This window comes from Chiloscyllium plagiosum, chromosome 8 (assembly GCF_004010195.1).
Source record: "Chiloscyllium plagiosum isolate BGI_BamShark_2017 chromosome 8, ASM401019v2, whole genome shotgun sequence".
NCBI classification, from domain to species: Eukaryota; Metazoa; Chordata; class Chondrichthyes; order Orectolobiformes; family Hemiscylliidae; genus Chiloscyllium; species Chiloscyllium plagiosum.
The window spans coordinates 95,228,076-95,247,058 of NC_057717.1; the positions used below are offsets into that span (position 1 = coordinate 95,228,076).

At 44.4% G+C, this 18,983-nt stretch overlaps 1 protein-coding gene across 1 annotated transcript in view; it reads left to right on the forward strand.

Annotated features, from left to right (window-relative positions):
* Positions 1-5,823, forward strand: part of cc2d1a (coiled-coil and C2 domain containing 1A) — a 79,563-nt gene extending 73,740 nt beyond the window's left edge. The window contains exons 28-29 of the mRNA XM_043694794.1: positions 1,225-1,272; positions 2,475-5,823. Coding sequence (XP_043550729.1) covers positions 1,225-1,272; positions 2,475-2,495 — 69 coding nt within the window. The 3' untranslated portion in view covers positions 2,496-5,823. The remainder of the gene's footprint in view (positions 1-1,224; positions 1,273-2,474) is intronic.
* Positions 5,824-18,983: the final 13,160 nt, after the last annotated feature.

Genomic DNA, 18,983 nt, shown 5'->3' on the forward strand with positions numbered 1-18,983 from the left:
GAATCTCTGGTTGTTGTGACTGGAAAAGGGCAGAGAGTAGAGTGCTCAGCTTCCTATTGGAACAGATCCTCCATTTTATTTTCTTGGCGTGTACTTGCTTAAGGCTCTGCGCTGGAGGAGAGATTGGAGTCCAGGTGCTGCCCAGATAAATGCACTAGAGTCATCAAGAGGAGCCGGGTGCCCCTGCCGGGATGCCCAGTGATTCCAGGGCCACAAGGCTCTGAGTGTCATCCCAACTCCCCTAATACTCAGTGAGTCCAGTTTACCACTGCTCCCAGTGCTCACTGGTCCCAATCTGGCAGTATCCCAACTTTAAAAACAAGAGCAATGTTTTTAATTCCTTTCAAGGAAAACTTCTCTTTCTGTCTTCTTCAGTCTCTGATCTTTTGCATGACACCAACATTTTTTTCATTCCACGCGAGTGATTCCTACAGATGCCTGGGTCCTAAAATTTGCCTGTCGAAACCTCTCCATCTCTTTTCTCCTTCCAATATAGATAGTTTATCTCAGTATTATACAGGGCTTTGCTAGGTTATCTCTACCATACTGAATTACTTAGGGAGCTGACATAATTCAGAGAGCTAGATGCATTCCACTCTTCCCTTCTACTTAGAGTCATCCAGCACAGAAACAGACCCTTCGGTCCAACTCGTTCACGCCGACCAGATAGCCTACATTAATCTAGTCTCATTTTCCAGCACTTGGCCTATATCCCTCTAAACCCTTCATATTCATGTACCCATCTACATGCTTTTTAAATGTTGTAATTGTACCAGCCTCCACCACTTCCTCTGGCAGCTCATTCCATACGCGTACCACCCTCTGCGTGAAAATGTTGCTCCTTGGGTCCCTTTTATATCTTTCCCCTCTCACCCTAAACCTATGCCCTCTAGTTTTGGACTCCCCCACCCCAGGGAAAGATCTTGTCTATTTATCCTATCCATGCCCCTCATGGTTTTATAAACCTCTCTAAGGTCACCCCTCAGCCCTACACTCCAGCCTATTCACCCTCTCCCTGTAGCTCAAACCGTCCAACCCTGGCAATATCCTTGTGCATCTTTTCTGAACCCTTTCAAGTTTAACAACCTCTTATAGCGGAGAGACCGGAATTGAACGCAGTATTCTAAAAGTAGCCTTATCAATGTCCTGTACAGCCGCAACGTGCCATCCCAATTCCTATGTTCAATTCTGAACAGTTTTGCTCTCTCTTAATTTTCTGAACAGGACTTGGCAAAAGAAGCATTATACAAGAGGAAGTTGGTGGATGACGAGGTAAGATACTGCTCTTGATTCTGCTTTCTTCAGAACAGGATGGCTACAACAGTGCAGCAGTTATCTGTCTAAGTGATAGCCCTATGTTTAGTCTAGTCTGTCCCACGACGTGTTTTGTTACAAATGCATGTTGGTCTCCCAAGAAAACAGTTTGCGATAGTTCCTTGGATAGTGATGTGCATCTCCTAAATCAAGAGGCTGTAATTGCAACTCCTACACCAGGGAGTGTGAGAATTGGATTCAGGCTGATACCTCAGTCCAACACTGGGGGAGTGTTGTACAGATGAAGGTACCATCATATAATGAGATGTTAAAAACAAGGCTGTATTTGACCTCTGGATAGATGTAAATGATCAAAGAAGAGGGGAGTTTACTTTGTCTCGGCCAATGTCTATCCCTTATCTAATGTTGTTAGGTAAATTAGCTGATAATTATTGTATTGCTCCTTTTGTGTGAGTTTGCTGTGTGTAAATTGATAGTTACCTTTCCTACATTTACAACACTGGCTATCTGCTTCAGCAACTGGGAGCACTTTGGGGTAACCTGGGTCAATGAAAGGGGATAATGAAATACATCCTGTTTTTACTTAATTGATGTTGAGCCCAACTTTTCAAATTTAGCTACTGGTTGCCTCACATCCCAAAATGTAAGCACAGCAACAGGTCCCCACGGGGAGACAGAACATGTGAACAACTAAAGATCCCCATGTGCTGCTGACTGACCATTAGCATTGCTGTGGGGACTTACCTCACTGGTCCTACCTACTTGCTGTCCCTCTCCTGAAGGTGTTAAATTGCTGAAGGATAGTTCCTTGGGTCTCGGGAGCCATGCACTCATCAAGTGAAGGCTTCCCAATGTGAATTCTTAGTGCATAAAAATGCAAACACCTTGTTTGTGTTACAATTACTATAAGGTGTTGATACTGTTCTCTTCAAATAACATCCTCTTTTTTATTAATTTTCTCATTCACCCACACCTCTCCTGCCTGTTCTCTTTCTGACACCTTCTCACCACCTTGTCTTCCTCTTTTACCACCTTTCACTCTCACCCTCCACTCCCTCCTTGTTATTCTCGCATTTTTTTAACCTCTCTTCCTCTCTCCCCCCCCCCTCCTTTTTCTCTATTCTCTTTTTTTCTCTCTCCTCTCTCCTCTCTCTCCTCTCTCTCTCTCTCTCTCTCTCTCGTTTCTCTCCCACACATAGCTGCAAAGATTCAGACGATAAGGACTGTAGTGTTTGGATTGGCTCCATGTCTTCACTCACAGACTACAGTAAACACTCATGGCATCTAACCCACACCAGAAAACCACTCGAACTTTCAGGACTGTTGGATGGGAAAATCCAATTCACCCCTCTGCAAGCAGTCCGACCAATCCCTGAAACTCCTGTCTGGTGGAGTAAGGAACCAGACAACGGAAAGCACTACAGACGACCCCGTCCACCTGGAAATCATAATATCTAGATGCTTCAAGAATGCCATGGAACAGGAGCTGTGCAGCAGGCATGCACCGGATAATCTTAGCAGAGGTTGAAATGTACAACTGAATCAAGCAATATCCTTCTTGCATTCCTGGGATTATATTTTCCCTCTCCTCTTCCAACTCTAACCCTACCCTGCAGCCCCAAACCTGTAGCTAGGTGTCTGATACTACCCCACCAAGTAACCTGAAATAATTTCTGATCGTGATATGATGTTTCTTTTTATTTAATAATTACAGCGCAAAAACAAATCATCACCTGTGTCATCAAACCCCCATTAGTACTGCCTCTAATTGTCCAATATGAGAGGGAGAATTGGGACGGTCGAATCCTTTGGATTCAATTTTATTTCACGGGATTGTGGTTTTATTTCAATCTGATGTTCCGAGATCTAATCCTGCAGGTCTAATTATGTTTCTTTTCCCCCTCTCCCTCAAATATTGAAAGCGGTGGCCTTAAATTTTGTGTCCTGGCTGCTGGACATGATTTGAATGATCTCCCTTATCTAGTTGTGAAGTTGTTGGATGGAACTCCTTGTTGGAAAGGTCAGGCACATGTAACACTGCCCTGTCCCTCCAGACTGGAGTACAAGGGGGAGGGCTGGGGTAGAAGATGTTGGGGGGTGAAGTCCAACTCTTGGGACAAGTTTTGGGTGGGAGTTGGTGAGGATCCTGCAGACATCAGGGCTGCAGAATTGATGGGACAACAGTACCTTTTTTCTTTGTTTTTAAAATCTGTGCTTCCAAGGGAGAATGTCAGGAAAAAGTTGTGCCTGAAATGAACCTGCCCGCCAATGTGTGGGAAGGCTGGTTGGAATCACTGGCCCTCACACAATCTCTACGTGGCACTGCGGGCCCTCGCTGTATTCCTGACGGAGCTGGGTGACAGCTTTAAGGCAAAGGACACAACTTTGAAATTGTTTGTCAGTGCTCCGCTATCATGGGTTAGGCGTGTGGGTGGGAAGGTGCATGGGCAAGAACATTCTTCCATCTGTGTAATTACTGAAAGGTAATGGTAATATCCATTGCTCTTTTTATTTTTGTCACTTGTAATCAGTTAGTTTGAAATCATGATTTGAATGATCTCCCTTATCTAGTTGTGAAGTTGTTGGATGGAACTCCTTGTTGGAAAGGTCAGGCACATGTAACACTGCCCTGTCCCTCCCGACTGGAGTACAAGGGGGAGGGATCACTGCCCTAGCATTATTGTCCACTTATGATTACCTTTATAATGTAAATTTGACAGTGGAAGATTAAAATTCTGTGACAATGAATTAGGTGGTTGTTATAGAGCAGGACTGGGAGTTCAATCAGGACTTGACTCTATCCAGGGGTTTGGGTGAGGTTACATTACAGTTTTAGTTTAAATCATTAATTTAGGGATGTATTATTAAAAGTTAAGGTTACTTTTCCCCCTTGCACTGTTTGTATACCAGGAAAGGGGTTCTGCTGTTTGGCGCCAAGTGGTTTTGATGATTTTTCTTAATTTCTTTGCTCTGTTTTCAAAGCCCCGACCCAGTGGTATGCAGCTCTATTGGATTGCCGATCTCTGCTATCTTGGCCAGCTAATTATTATTTACGGAGAAGCCCAGGTAGTTAGTGATGAGAGTGGGGATGTTTTTCACATTGGGAGGAATTTCAGGCAAGTCCTGACCACTAGCAAACCCGCCATCACCAATCCTGTTTATTTTCCACTGTGCAGAAGGAGTCAGCTGTGTACAGTCATCTTGTTTCCCAACACTTTATTCAGGAATCTTGCTGTCCTTTGGCCAATCCAAAAATAGTCCATGGCTTCTTCATTGAAACTTAAAAGGAAGGGGAAGGGACAAGAAGTGAGGCACGGTTCAGCCCGAACAAAGGCAGATTGAGGTCAGGTGAAAGTTTAACTGACCCCTCATTGCTTTCCAGCTCTTAGATTCTACATCCAGGGAGGAAACAATTCTGTAAACCTTGTGAAATATCTCCCACCACTGACCAAGCCCTGAGTCAGCTTTGGGTGTCAACCCCCTTTAGAAAATGATCCCAGCTCGGGTTGTTAGCAAATATATCTGTGAAGCCTTAAAGGAGTGCACATTTAATAGCACCAGAGTATTTATTTAAAAAGCTTTAATTTCGCATTGAAATGCATAGTGCACAGATTGCGGTATGTTATGTAGTGGACAATGCCTCTCTCGTGCAAGCACATGTGTGCAATGTGTGTCTATATAGTGTGTGAATGTATTTGTGCACAATTATTTGCATTGCACACATGTAGTGAATGAACTGCCATTAATCGTTCAGATGTTGCAGATGATGATAAAACACTTCTGCATGTTTGGGTTTCTGGTTCAGTGCATTGTTTTACAGGAAACGATTCTTGATGGGTCCCTCGAGAGAGTGACTTAAATTCATGAATGCTGTAGTGGATCTGTGCTCACCCACTTTAGGTTCTTAAGATCTTCACTAGTAGGCCTTTCAGCCTAATCAAGCCTGATTTACCCTTCCTTAAGACAATGGCAGATCTGATTGTGGTCTCAGTAACGCTATTTGTTTTCTTGCTTGTACCCATAATGCTTCACTCCCTTGTCAATCAAAAATCTTTTGAGCGCCATCTTGAATGTATCCAATGACCCAGCCTTCACTGCCCTCGCTGGGGACCACAGTTCCAAAGGCCAATGACCCTTTCAGTAAGGGAATTTGTCCTCCTGTGCCTCATCTTAAATGGGTGACAGCTTTTACTAAAATAGTGCCCTCCACTTCTGGATTCCCCCAGAAGAGAAAACATCCTCTCGGCATCTGTTCTGTCAAGGCCTGCAGAATCTTCTATTTCTATATGATCACCTCTGTTTTCTAAACTCTGCTCGGTGCAGACCCAATCAACTTCACCTTTCTTCATAAAAACATAGCTTCATCTCTGGAATCAGCCAGTCGAATCTGTCTGCAATGTTTCCAATACAAGTTCCTTGAGTGATAAGACCCAAGATGTACATAATACTTTGGTGCGATTTTATCAACATCCTGTACAGTCATTTTAAGGCTTCCTGACTTTAAATTTATTTGAATAAAACTGGGCCAATATCCCAAATGTCTTCCTAGCTACTTGCTGTACCTGCGTGCTACGTTTTTGTGATTCATGCACAGGGATACCAGACCCGTTAGTAGTGTAGCACTCTGCTATCTCTCTCTCGCTCTCTATCTCCATCTCGCTCTCTCTCTCTTTAAATAATAGTTATGATTGTGGAGGAGCCGGTGTTGGACTGGGTTGGACAAAGTTAAAACTCGCACAACACCAGGTTATAGTCCAACAAGTTTATTTGGAAGTACAAGCTTTTGGAGCACTGCTCCTTCGTCAGGTAGTTACCCAAAGCAGCGTTCCGAAAGCTTGTGCTTCCAAATAAACCTGTTGGACTATAACCTGGTGTCGTGTGAGTTTTAACTCAATAATAATTGATGGGCTGGAATTTGGCACTGTGCTGCAACTGACCCTCCGACCAGTGCTATGTGAAATGAGAGAGGCAAGATTGATGTTTCAATTGTAGACTCTCTTTCTTCAAGCCACTGCTGCTGCACGATTTATGCCATATTTCTTATTTCTCGTTTTCCAGGCACTGCTGTGCAATTCCATCATTTTCTGTTTTTTTTTAACTCTAGCAGAGGGCGAGTCAGCCAAAGGAGTTTGGGTCAGTGGGTTTGAGCTATTTAGGGAGGAGATTTAGTTTGGAACATGCGCATACCACAGAAATACTGTGTGTAAAGCACTAGATTTAATATTTTACACAGTGGACGTGACAATTGTTTACCAAGTCCCAATCAGTTTATAGAGTAGCTGCGATGATGAGGGTGAAAGATCAGCATCAATTTTCTCCAGCTCTTGAATGCGCTCGCTCTCAGACTTCGTTTTGCAGTTTGTCATGGTTAATCCTCCAACCTGCTCTGACTGTGGTTGTCCAACTGATTGGGCCAGAGGATGGAGGGGCTGGGTGACCCTCGTAGAGTGTGGTAATCACCCAGGAAGTTTTCGACAGTCACTGTCAGGATGATTCCCTTTCTCCACCTCATTGGAGAGACACATAGCAAAGCCTGCCACTGAAGCAGCTATCCGGTGAACATCCTGCAGTCTGGAATCTGCTGAAGCCACACTTCTGCTGAAGTGTGTGCACTAACTCTGCCTGAAATGGAGACCATCCTAAGCAGCACCTTGAACGGGCTTGTTATAACATTTGCACAACAGGACTGATACAGGCCCGACGTGTTAAACTGTGGTCACAGTGGAGTGTTCTTCATGTGGATGTTATCCTATGTTTTGCACAGGTTCCCACACAATGCCTTTGATTTCCAGTTCTGGGAAGAGGATGGGGTTATTTTAGAATTTGGTGAAGTGCCTGGGTAACTCTGTACTTGAATGTCTTACAGATTGGAATGTAATGTGTAAAATGGAGATGATATTGATTGCTATTCATTCATAATAAAGGGATACAGGAAGAGCTGGTTTTCATTATTTTTTTCTTTAAAGCTTCCTGGTCGTGGTTTTCATTCTATCAGGCACCGCTCATGCTGTTGTGAGGAGATTGTTGGTAACGTGATCCCTCCTTTAACTTGGTCGTCCATGGGAAGTCAAGTATGAGAGAAGGACATGTTCGTGTGACTTTATTATAATTGGCTGTTGTGTTTTCTACATTATAACAGTGACTATACAGCCAGTGTACGTTAGCAATTTTAGACATTTCTGAAGTCATCAAACTTTGCAAGACTATAAATTGCAAAGAGATCTCAGTTGAGTCAATGAGGTGAGGTGTGGCAGATGGAGTTTAATTTGGATAAATGTGAGGTATTGCATTTTGATTAAACAAACAAGGGTGAGACTTATACACTTAATAATAGAACCCTGGGTAGTGTTGTCAAACAGCAAGACTAGGGGTTAACGTAGATAGTGTTTTTGAATCTTGCGTCACATGTAGACAGGGTGGTTAAGAAGGTGTTAAACATGCTTGTCTTCGTTGCTCAGACCATTGAGTATAGGGATTGGAATGTCATGCTAAGATTATAAATTGGTGAGGCCACATTTGAAGAACTATGTGCAGTTCTAGTCGCCCTGCTATAGGAAGGATGTTATTAAGTTGGAAAGGGTTCTGAAAAGATTTACCAGGATGACGTTGGGACTGGAGGGTTTGACTTACATGGGTAGGCTGAGACTTTTACCCCTCAACCTTGTATATTCCAGGGAAAACTTGAGGTTTATAAAATCGTAAGGGTATTAATAAGATGAATAGCAATGGTCTGCTCCCTAGAATTCAAACCTAGACAGTATATTTTTAAGGTGAGAGAAGAAAGATTTAAAAGGGGGGGGGGGCAATGTTTTCACACGCACTATGTGGTTTCTACATGGAATAATCTGCCGGAGGAAGTGGTAGATGCAGGTACAGAGAGAATGTCTAAAAGACACTTGGACAGGTACATGAATAGATAGGTTTAGAAGGACGTGAGCTAAACGCAGGCAAACGGGATTGAGTTCAGTTTGGGAAATTTGACCAGCATGGATGGGTTGGACCAAAGGGGCTGTTTCCATGCTATATGACTCTGACACTGGCTCTAAATACAAGCTTTCTCTATCATAAGACTTGAACAGGAGTGTTCAGCTAAGACCTGATAAATTTCAGTTAAGGAGGGTTGACTTAGTAGTTCTGGAATGATTTATTGCCCTGTCTTTATCTTTCTCTTCAAAAGGTTGGAGAAACTTGGCTGTTCTTAGGAGAGATACAATTTGAATAACTTAGTCAACAGTATAGCACAGCTGAATCAGGATTGCTAAATCAGTGTCACACAGTGTACAGACAAAATGGGATTGAAAGGCCGAATGGCCTATTCCTGTTCCTATAATTGCATTCAGCACTCCCAGTTGAAACATCGAAGGAACCAAACTCCAGGTCAAAATGGCACACGATAAATCTGAGACTGGATTCTCCATCTGCACTCTTGTTTATAGGAACTTTTGCAAGAATCATGGCACAGCAGGATCCCACAAGTGGCAATAAGATGACAACCAAAAAGCCTGAAGTGATACCTGAAGGAGTGACTTGTGAATCAGGGATTGTGCATGTTTGCACGTATTGCCGCCTTCGTTTGTCTACTGTTAACTTCCGTTTTTCAAAATAGATTTAACATTGCACAACAGGGAAATTTGTGGCGATGGAAATTATATTTGAAATAAAACGTTTTATTTTGAAAATACTTTGATCTCCTCCTGCTCCCATATTTATAACACAATCAAACCCTCACCTGTTATGCCATTCAGCCAAATTGAGGCTGATGTGGAAATGCCCACCTACAGTCCATATCTCTTAAGTATTGGTTGGTTAAGAGTTCTGTTAATTTATGTGCCCCTAGCCTCAGCAGTTTCTTGGGAGAAAGCTTCTGATTTCCACTGGTCTTTATCATGTGAAGAAGTGCTTTTGGTATGTTTGCCTTTATTCATCAGAGCATTGAGGATAGGAGTTGGCACATCATGTTGCGGCTGTACAGGACATTGGTTAGGCCACTTTTGGAATACTGTTTTCCCGGAGTGTCGGAGGCCGAGGGGTACTTTTTATAGAGGTTTATAAACACATGAGGGGCATGGTTAGGGGCATGAATAGCCAAGGTCTTTTCCCTGGGGTGGGAGAGTCCAGAACTAGAGGGCATAGGTTTAAGGTGAGACAGGAAAGATATAAAAGGGACCTAAGGGGCAACTTTTTCATGCAGAGGGTGGTACGTGAATAGAATGAGCTGCCAGAGGAAGTGGTGGAGGCTGGTACAATTACAGCATTGAAAAGGCATCTGCATGGGTGTATGAATAGGAAGGGTTTAGAAGGATATGGGTCAGATATTGGCAACTGGGATGAGATAAATTCCAGATGTCTGGTCAGCATGGATGAGTTGGACCGAAGGGTCTGTTTCTGTGCTGGATGAGTCTCGTGCTTTCTGAAACCATCCCTTAATGTCTGGCCTTGCTGTAATGTACTTTTCTGCCTCTTTGTTCTCCCTTGTCGAAGAAATAGGGCTAAGTAGATATACTGTCCCGACGGACTCTCATGGTTCTATGGTAGAGACTTCACCTCTGGCCCAGAGGGGCTGTGTTCACGACCCAGCTACTCTGAAGATGTGTGAAATCTCTCTGAACAGAGTGATTAGAAAATACCTATTACTATCCTTTTAGTCATCTTTTAAAACGAAATTAGACCGGTGGTCATTTGTCCATTTTTGAAACAATGTGAACCTGTCTGTGTAAACTACCCTTGAACTTTTTTCATGGGATCTGGGTGTCATTGGGTAGGTCAGTCTTTTGTGCCCTTGAGGTGGCGATGTTGAGCTGCCTCCTTGAACTATTGTAGCCCACGTGGTGTGAGGATGCCCCATTGAACTTTTCGCAGGAGATTAGCAGAATTTTGATTCCGCGAGAGTGAGGGAACAGCAATACAGCTCCAAATTAAGATGCTGTTTGGTATAGAAGGGAATACCTTTCATTCCTGTATCATTTTGGAGGGTTCAACAAGAATATCCCAATACGCCAACTGCTGATCTCTAAAAGAAATGGCTGAAAGGAATAAAAAGAGTGTGAAAATTTTGGCTCAGCTGTTAAATTGTCTGTATCTAGAGCCAGTGTTTTCTAACGGCATGGGGGATTGTACAAAGTAAACTGCATTGAATGGTCTCTTGCTGGTTTTCAAAATGGAGTTCACGAACATTACAGTGCAGTACAGGCCCTTCGGCCCTCGATGTTGTGCCGACCTGTGGAACCAATATAAAGCCCATCTAACCTACACTGTTCCATTATCATCCATCTGTTTATCCAATGACCATTTAGATGCCCTTAATGTTGGTGAGTCCACTACTGTTAGGACGTTCCATGCCCTTAGCATTCCCTGAGTAAAGAACGTACCTGACATCTGTCCTATATCTATCACCCCTCACTTTGAAGCTATGTCCCACCATTTGAGGGAAAAGCCCTTCACTGCCTACCCTATCTAATTCTCTAATCATCTTGTATGCCTCTATTAAGTCACCTCTTAACCTCTAACAAAAAGGGTCAAGTTCCTTAGGCCTTTCTCATAAGACCTTCCCTCCATACCAGGCAACATCCTGGAAAATCTCCTCTGAACCATTTCTAATGCTTCCACATCCTTATAATGCGGTGACCAGAACTGTGCAATATACCAAGTGCGGCCGCACTAGAGTTTTGTACAGCTGCAACATGACCTCATGGCTCCGAAATTCAATCCCTCTACCAATAAAGCCTAACACACCATATGCCCCTTTAACAACCCTGTCAACCTGGGTAGTAACTTTCATGGATCTATGCACATGGACACTGAGGTCTCCCTGATCATTCATACTACTGAGAATCTTACCATTAGCCTAGTACTCTGCATTCCTGCTACTTCCAAAGTGAATTACCTCACACTTTTCCACATTAAACTCCATTTGCCACCTCTCAGCCCAGTTCTGCAGCTTATCTATGTCCCTCTGTAACCTGCAACATCTTTTGGTACTATCCACAACTCCACAAAAGACTTTCGGGGCATCTGCAAATTTACTAACCCATCAACCATCACCCTCTGTCTTCTTTCAGCTAGCCAATGTTTGATCCATAATGATAGATCGCCCTCAATCCTATGTCTCTGTATTTTGTGCAATGGTGTACCGTGGGGAAACTTATCAAACGCCTTACTGAAATCCATATACACCAAATCAACCGCTTTACCCTCATCCACCTGTTTGATCATTAGATTAGATTACATTAGATTACATTACAGTGTGGAAACAGGCCCTTCGGCCCAACAAGTCCACACCGACCCGCCGAAGCGAAACCCACCCATACCCCTACATTTACCCCTTACCTAACACTACGGGCAATTTAGCATGGCCAAATCATCTTCTCAACGTACTCAATAAGGTTTGTGAGGCACAACCTATGCTTCACAAAACTGTGTTAACTATCCCTAATCAAATTATTCCTTTCTACATGATTATAAATCCTATCTCTTATAATCCTTTCCAAACTTTGCCCACAACAGAAGTAAAGATCACTGGTCTACAATTTCCAGGGTTGTCTATACTCCCACAAAACTAATTTTGGGCCATGATGTGTTTAAAGGTGTCTAAGTAATGTCATGAGGTGCTCCAGAAATGTGAGCCTTTGGTCTATAGGAATCTGGACCACAGTGCACATGGGAATGATCGAGCATCAGGTCACAAAGAACACACAGCAGGCTGTATACTTGCGGTAAGCATTTGTTTATATTAGATTCCATATCTTTACATAATGAAATTCAGCAAAAGAAAACAGTCAAAAAATAATTTTTTCTCTCTCTTAGTCCAATAGGAATTGGTACTACACCCTTCAAGCCTATACCTGTGAAGGTTCAAACGCAGCAACAAGAAATCTGGAGTAAAGGCAAAAATGAGGGATTGCAATATTAAATGGTTCAATGGCGGGTCAGGAAGACTTGAAAAGACTGTCTGAAAAGTAAAAAGCCATGGAAATCTGCCTCACTCCCCAATCCGTGTGATTGTGTTTTCCTCCCTCTACATGAATTGTCTGGGAGTTGGTTAGCTCAGTTGGATGGATGGCTGGTTTGTGATGCCAACAGAGTTGGTTCAATTTCCACATCACGTGAGGTTACCATGAAGGACTCTCCTTCTCTACCTCTCCCCTGGCCTGAGGTATGGTGGCCATCTGGTTAAACCACAAGCAGTCGTCTCTCTCTGAGAGAGGAGCCCTGTGGAACTGTAGTGGTTTCACTTGAACTGCCTGCCAGACAGCAGCAATTACTGAGAATCCCTACAGTGTGAAGGCAGCCCATTTGGCCCATCAAGTCCATACAGACCCTCTGAAGAGCATCCCATTCCCTATCCGTGTCACCCTCCATTTCCCATGGTTAACCCACCTAACCTGCACATCACTGGACTCTGGGCAATTTAGCATAGCTAATCCACCCTGACCTGCACATCTTTGGACTGTGGGAGGAAACTGGAGCACCCAGAGGAAACTCACAGACACGGGGAGAATGCGTAAACTCCACACAGACAGTCGCCAGAGTGTGGAATCAAACTTGGGTCCCTGGCATTGTGAGGCAGCAGTGTTAACCACTGAGCCACTGCAATTTTTAACGTGGAGGGACGTTTCCAAGATGTCGCACAGAGGTGAATGAAAACTGAAAGCCGTGACGCTGTTACCTCACTACGGACTGTTTAAGCAGCTGTGGCTGAGGACTGGGAATAAGTTCCCTGTAGACCATCTGCCTGAGAGGGTTGCTTTGTACTCCTGACGGTGTTATTGTAATCTGAAACTGATCTAGCTGAATTACTTATCCATTCAAATCCTATGCTTGCATTGTAACTGGTCTGACTATTACAGGAACTATATGTTTACTTTAATACAGAGATTTTCCAGTGGTTTACATTGCTATGACTGGTCCCACACTGATTTCTTCAGTTGGTCACTCGGTGGATTGTCTCTGGTTATTTATGTATCATCTCTGTTGTAAGCTGCTGTTTTGGTTAGCTTTTCTCGGCTGCATGACTAGGTTTTCTCGGCAGTCTCTGTCTTATCCCTGCCGACCGGTTGTTCTGTTGCTAGCTGCTGTGCCCTGGGTGGTGCTGTGCAGGAAGACGTTGATGTACTCTGGGTTGCCGGTCAGATCCAGAACCTGCAGATACCTCAGGCCCCCGAAGGACCCCTTCCGGACTCCCGCGGAGGTCAGCCTGTTTGACCTGTGGGATGGGATGAGGCTCAGGTTAGGAAAGATTGCCGTGTTGCAGCCCTGACAGTGTGCTGAGGGTTCATTCTGCACTCTTGCCCCCGCCAGCTTGGCAATGCCCACGTCTGGGAGCGTGGTCCATAACCACTTTACAGACTGTTAAAAGACCGATTTTGGGGATTTGGATCTCATCATGATAAACTATCGTGGCAAAGGATTCTTGTGGTCCAGTGGTAGTGCCTCTATCTCTGAGCCAGGAGGCCTGCGTTCAAGTCTCACCCACTCCAGAGGTGTCAAGTAACTTCTGTAAGCAGTTTGATTAGAGGACTGTCATGGCAGTATAGTCCTCTGGTGCAGCCTGGAGATTGCTAAGAGGTTAGATTGCCACTGGCCCCTGGAAAATGGCTCAGTCAGGCGTGGTGGTGGAGGACCTGACTGACTCATGGCTAACCAATGGGGACTTCAAACAGGTTTTAGGCCGAACTGTATGCAGTTCATATATCATGCGAACTGTATATCATGTGAGTCAGGCCTGGGGAAAAGAAGGCCTCTTGTTTGCCCTTGTCAATTATGGCAGGTTGTTTTTATGTTTAATGGTGGGATGTGAACTTTGTTAGCAAATGCAGCATTTATTGCCCACCCCCATTTGCCCTGGAGCAGATCCAGTGGTCTAAAATTGAGTGTTTTGCGAGGCCATTCCCGCGGGTCTGGAGTCACGTGTAGGCCTGACCTGGTAAGGATGGCAGGTTTCCTCCCCAGAAGGGTAATAGTTTGATAGTTTAGAGCTCAATTTTAATGAGTCCCAGCATTTTATTCCCGTTTGTATTAGTTAATTGAGTTTAAGCTTTCCTGGTTTACCATGGTGTGATTTGAACTCTTGACTCTACGTTTAGTCCAAATCTGGGGATTACAAACCCAGCAACATCACTACCGCATCCCCTTGGCACAAGTGCATTTTGGAACAGAACACACGTTTGTTGGCCAGCTTTGAACATCGAATAAAAGCAGGAACCACAGGAGACCTACCACTCTGTCTCAACCTGCATATATTCTACATCGTCAGCTCCACCGAAAGTCATCTCCTCCATGAAGTGTGTCACTGGAACAACATTCGGGCTGTTGCAGAGGTTTCCCTCAGATGGTAGCTGTCAGATTGGATAAAGTTAGTTGATAAAGCAGGGGACCACTTACCTCAAGGCTATGACTTTAATGTTTGGTGTCGAGATGAAGGAGTTAGAGGTGATAGTTGTAATGCGATTATTCTGCAGATAAATGTACTCCAGGGACTCAGGAAGATCTGGAGGCACGTAGGACAGGTCATTATGTCCCAGATCCAACAACTAAAAGCATTAAGGAAAAAGAAATGCATCTTGTTTTAAATATTAAGTGTTCCAACCTGCTCAGTTTTTAAAGCAGCCTTTAAGCTGCTGGGTCTTATCTCATTTCAATCACTTTGCCTTCAACATTATTTCCAATTACTTGGAAGTCAAGTTTATTTATACTGGACTTGCTCTAACTCAGTCCCAGAAGGTCAGTATTGTGGAATTCATCACCATTCCCAGTCTTCGATCAAAAGATTTTTAAATCCAAGTTTAGCATGCATGATTAATTCATGTCCCCATTTCCTCCTGGTCTTCTCCACTTTGGTAGCACCCAGGGATCTAAATGTTGTCCTCTCCAATCTGATTTCTCAACTGGGAACCAGACCCTGTAGAGTGCTCCCTGACTTGAATATGGGCAAGGATACAGAACAGCATTGAATCCCAGTTTAGTCAAAACCCATAAGATGATGAAAAGCCACAAGCTAATTGAAACCCATGTATACTGCCCACTTTATTCTCACCTGTCCAATCTACGCAGTGTCCATCTTCCATCTTGGTGCTCCTTACGTATTCTGAGTGCCCCCATCTATAACCTGCAGGTGTGTGGGTTCTTCAGCAGCTGGTGTGGTCTCGTACATTTGAGCTTAGCCCTCTTCTAATCCATTGAGAAGAATCTCGCAGAGTAAATGTGATGTAATGTGTCTTTGAAACTATTTACGGTTGATGAGAATCGGCTGTTGGGAGGACCTTGTGCCTTAGATCAGTCTCACATGTGATCCCAATCTACTCCCACTGCATCCTCATTACATTGTCACAGTGGGTGGTCCCTATTACCCTCAATACTTCCAGACCTACAACCAGCATCTCCACCAGCCCATGTTGTTTATCTGGTGAGTGTTATTGTTATACCCTTGTTTATATAATTACATTTATCACTATCCCATCTCCCCCAAGTCTCTGACTTTATAAACTCAGAGGAGTCAGAGGTTTCTCTGTTATCTCTGAATGATGGTAATTTGTTGGGTGGAAGATAATTGTCTTGCACTATCTTCCTGATGGTCTGAGCTTTACTATGAACTGGAGGACCGTTAATCTCTTAGTTCTTTCACAGATGGCACTGCCCCGGTTAGAATCAGTGCCTTTCTCTTTGAGGTGACTTGACATTTTAGATATCTCTCGTCTCTTGTTGGTGGTGTCTCTTCAGTGTTGATAGCAGTAGAAAACATTTCCACCATAGAGCCACAGATCCTGCATCTTTTGTTGCTTAAACTCCTTCCTGGTTTTTCAACAAGTTTTAAGTCAATACATGCCTTCCTATTCTGCAGTACAAAACCCTGGTTACAAAGGACGTATGTTACAGTTTTTCTAGTATTTTTGTGTTACCTGTGTTGGAGATTTGTTTGGAACATATGCTTAATATTAAGTACAGGGCCCCTTGGACCATGCAGTCGCACATCCGTTAGTTACAAACAGAGTTTTGTCAACCCAGGCAAAAGAAATAACTACATTCACATAGGAGTATGGAGCAGCGGGAATATTATTGAAAACCGAGATGGGGAGGAATGTTTTTTTACTCAGAGGGTTGGCAGTGAAGAACACTAACCTTCATCAGTCAGGGAGGTTGTACAGGACGCTGGTGAGGTCGCACTTGGAGTATTGGGTTCAGTTTTGGTCACCTTGTTATAGGAAAGATGTTATTAAACTGGAAAGAGCGCAGAAGAAATTTACAAGGATGTTGCCTAGACTCAATGGTCTGAGTTATAGGGAGAGGTTGGACAAGCTGGGATTTTCTTTTTAGAGCATAGGAGACTGAGGAGGGATCTTTATAGAGGGGTATAAGATCATGAGAGGCATGGATAGGGAGAATGCATTCAGTCTTTTTCCCAGAGTTGGGGAATATAGGACTAGAGGGAATCAGTTTAAGGTTGAGGGAAAAGAATAAAAGGAAACCTGAGAGGCAGCTTTTTTACACAGAGGGTGGTGTGGATATGGAATGAACTGCCAGAGGAAGTGGTTGAGGCGGTTACTTTAACAACATTTAAAAGGCATTTAGACAAATACATGGATAGGAAAGGATTCGAAGAATATGGGCCAAGTGCAGGGAAATGGGGCTAGTGTGGACGGACATTTTGGTCAGTGTGGGCCAAAGGGCCTGCCTCCATGCTGTAGGACTCTATGACTCTGTAGAAATTTAGGTGAAATGTTCTTCCCTTCTTTCTCGTGCCCCACCCCCAACCCTGCCCTGCCATCCTGACCCACCTTAAGGTTCGGCACGTTTCTCCAGACCCCCGGAGCGATCTTGCCGATTGTCAGCAGGTTGTGATGGAGGTGCAGTTCCTTCAGAGAGCTCAGATGGAGCAGGGCGTCGGTGGGGAGTTGGCTGATCTGGTTGCCCTGCGCCCTCAGGGCGAGCAGGCTGGGTGGGAGCCCACTGGGGAGCAGGCTGAGCTGGTTGGCGGACAGGTCGAGCCTCTCCAGCCGGCGAAGCTTTCTGAAGGCCAGCCTGTGAAGGCGAGCACTGCGCAGCCTGTTGTGACTCAGGTTGAGGTCGGTCAGGTGGTAGGCGGAGGCGAAGTCGTCGGCACCGATCTTGAGGATGGCATTGTGGAGCAGCATGAGTGAGCTGAGGCGGCGTGGCAGCACGGCTGGGATCTTACCTAGCGGGTTGTTGAAGATGTGAAGGGTGTGCAGCTTCCGCAGCTCCCCAAAGGCTTCCTTGTGTACTCGGCCAGCCGTGATCCTGTTGTGTTGCAGCAGCAGGTACTCCAGGTTACGGATCCTGTTCAGACTGTGCCTGGAGATCGAAGTGATCCGGTTTCTCCCCAGCTGCAGCACCACGATGTTGGCAGGCAGTCCTTCAGGCACCTTCGTCAGGTTGTTGTTGGATAAGTCCAGGTACTGCAGTCCTTTCATTTTACTGTCAAGTAGGAAAGATAATGGTATCCTTACTCAAGGATGTGACAGCAAAATATCTAGAAATATAACGAAATCTGGTCAGGTTTAGATTAGATTAGATTCTCTACAGTATGGAAACAGGCCCTTCAGCCCAACAGGTCCACACCGACCCTCCGACCCTGACTCATTCCCCTACCCATTCCCCTACCCTATATTTACCATTGACTAACTTGCCTTACACTACAGGCAATTTAGCATGGCCAATCCACCCTAACCTGCACATCCCTGAACACTATGGGGCAATTTAGCGTGGCCAATCCACCCTAACCTGCACATCTTTGAACTGTGGCAGGAAACCAGAGCACCCGGAGGAAACCCACACAGACACGGGGAAAATTTGCAAACTCCACACAGTCGCCCGAAGAAGGAATCGAACCCGGGTCCTTGGTGCTGTGAGGCAGCAGTGCTAACCAGTTTAGAAGGACAAGTTTTTATTTGAAAGATTTTAAAGGGCAAATTCACATTTTGACTAAAATTGTTTGAAGAAAGCAACAATAAGTGTTGATGAGTAAAGTACAGTAGATGGACTATATTTTCCTGACTACAATTAGGAAGCCCATCCCTAAGGACCATAGGACTGCTTCCTCATTGGAGAGGGAGATGATTGACGATCAGGGTTTAACCTGATGGTGACCATGCCTCAGCCATCATATGGACTACAGCGGTTTAAGAAGGCAGCTCGCCACCTTCTCAATGGGTAACTTGGGACAGGCAATAAACACTGACCCAATTAGCGACACCCATATCCCATGAATGAATAAAAATAAATTGGTAAGGTCCTGAATAATAGACTCATGGGTGATAATGAACCGTGTGTGGGCAGGGTTAACTAGGAAGAATAGGTATCAAGCTGGTAACAAGACAGCGATGGGGGTGGTCATGTTAACCACCATGAATTAAACTGGCATTGTAGCAGTCCATGGCATTTGGTGATGGAACCACCGATATTCACCATTTACCAAAGTGCTCTACACCCAAGATTGAAAATGCCCTTTAATAAATTGTGCAGTTTGCATCAAATTGTGCTGGCATTTGGGATATGGGACCGGGTGGGGTCCAGTTCATACAGAAAGGCAATGTGAGAAAACTCTGAAAATCACTAACCGGCTTTGTAGCTGCACACCTGGCAAAATGGCACTGATATTTATAAACGTGAGGTGCACACATTGATAGGAGGAATAAGCAAGTCAGATCGCCTCTTGTTGTCCGAGGCAACAGAACAGATACAGACACACAAATCAC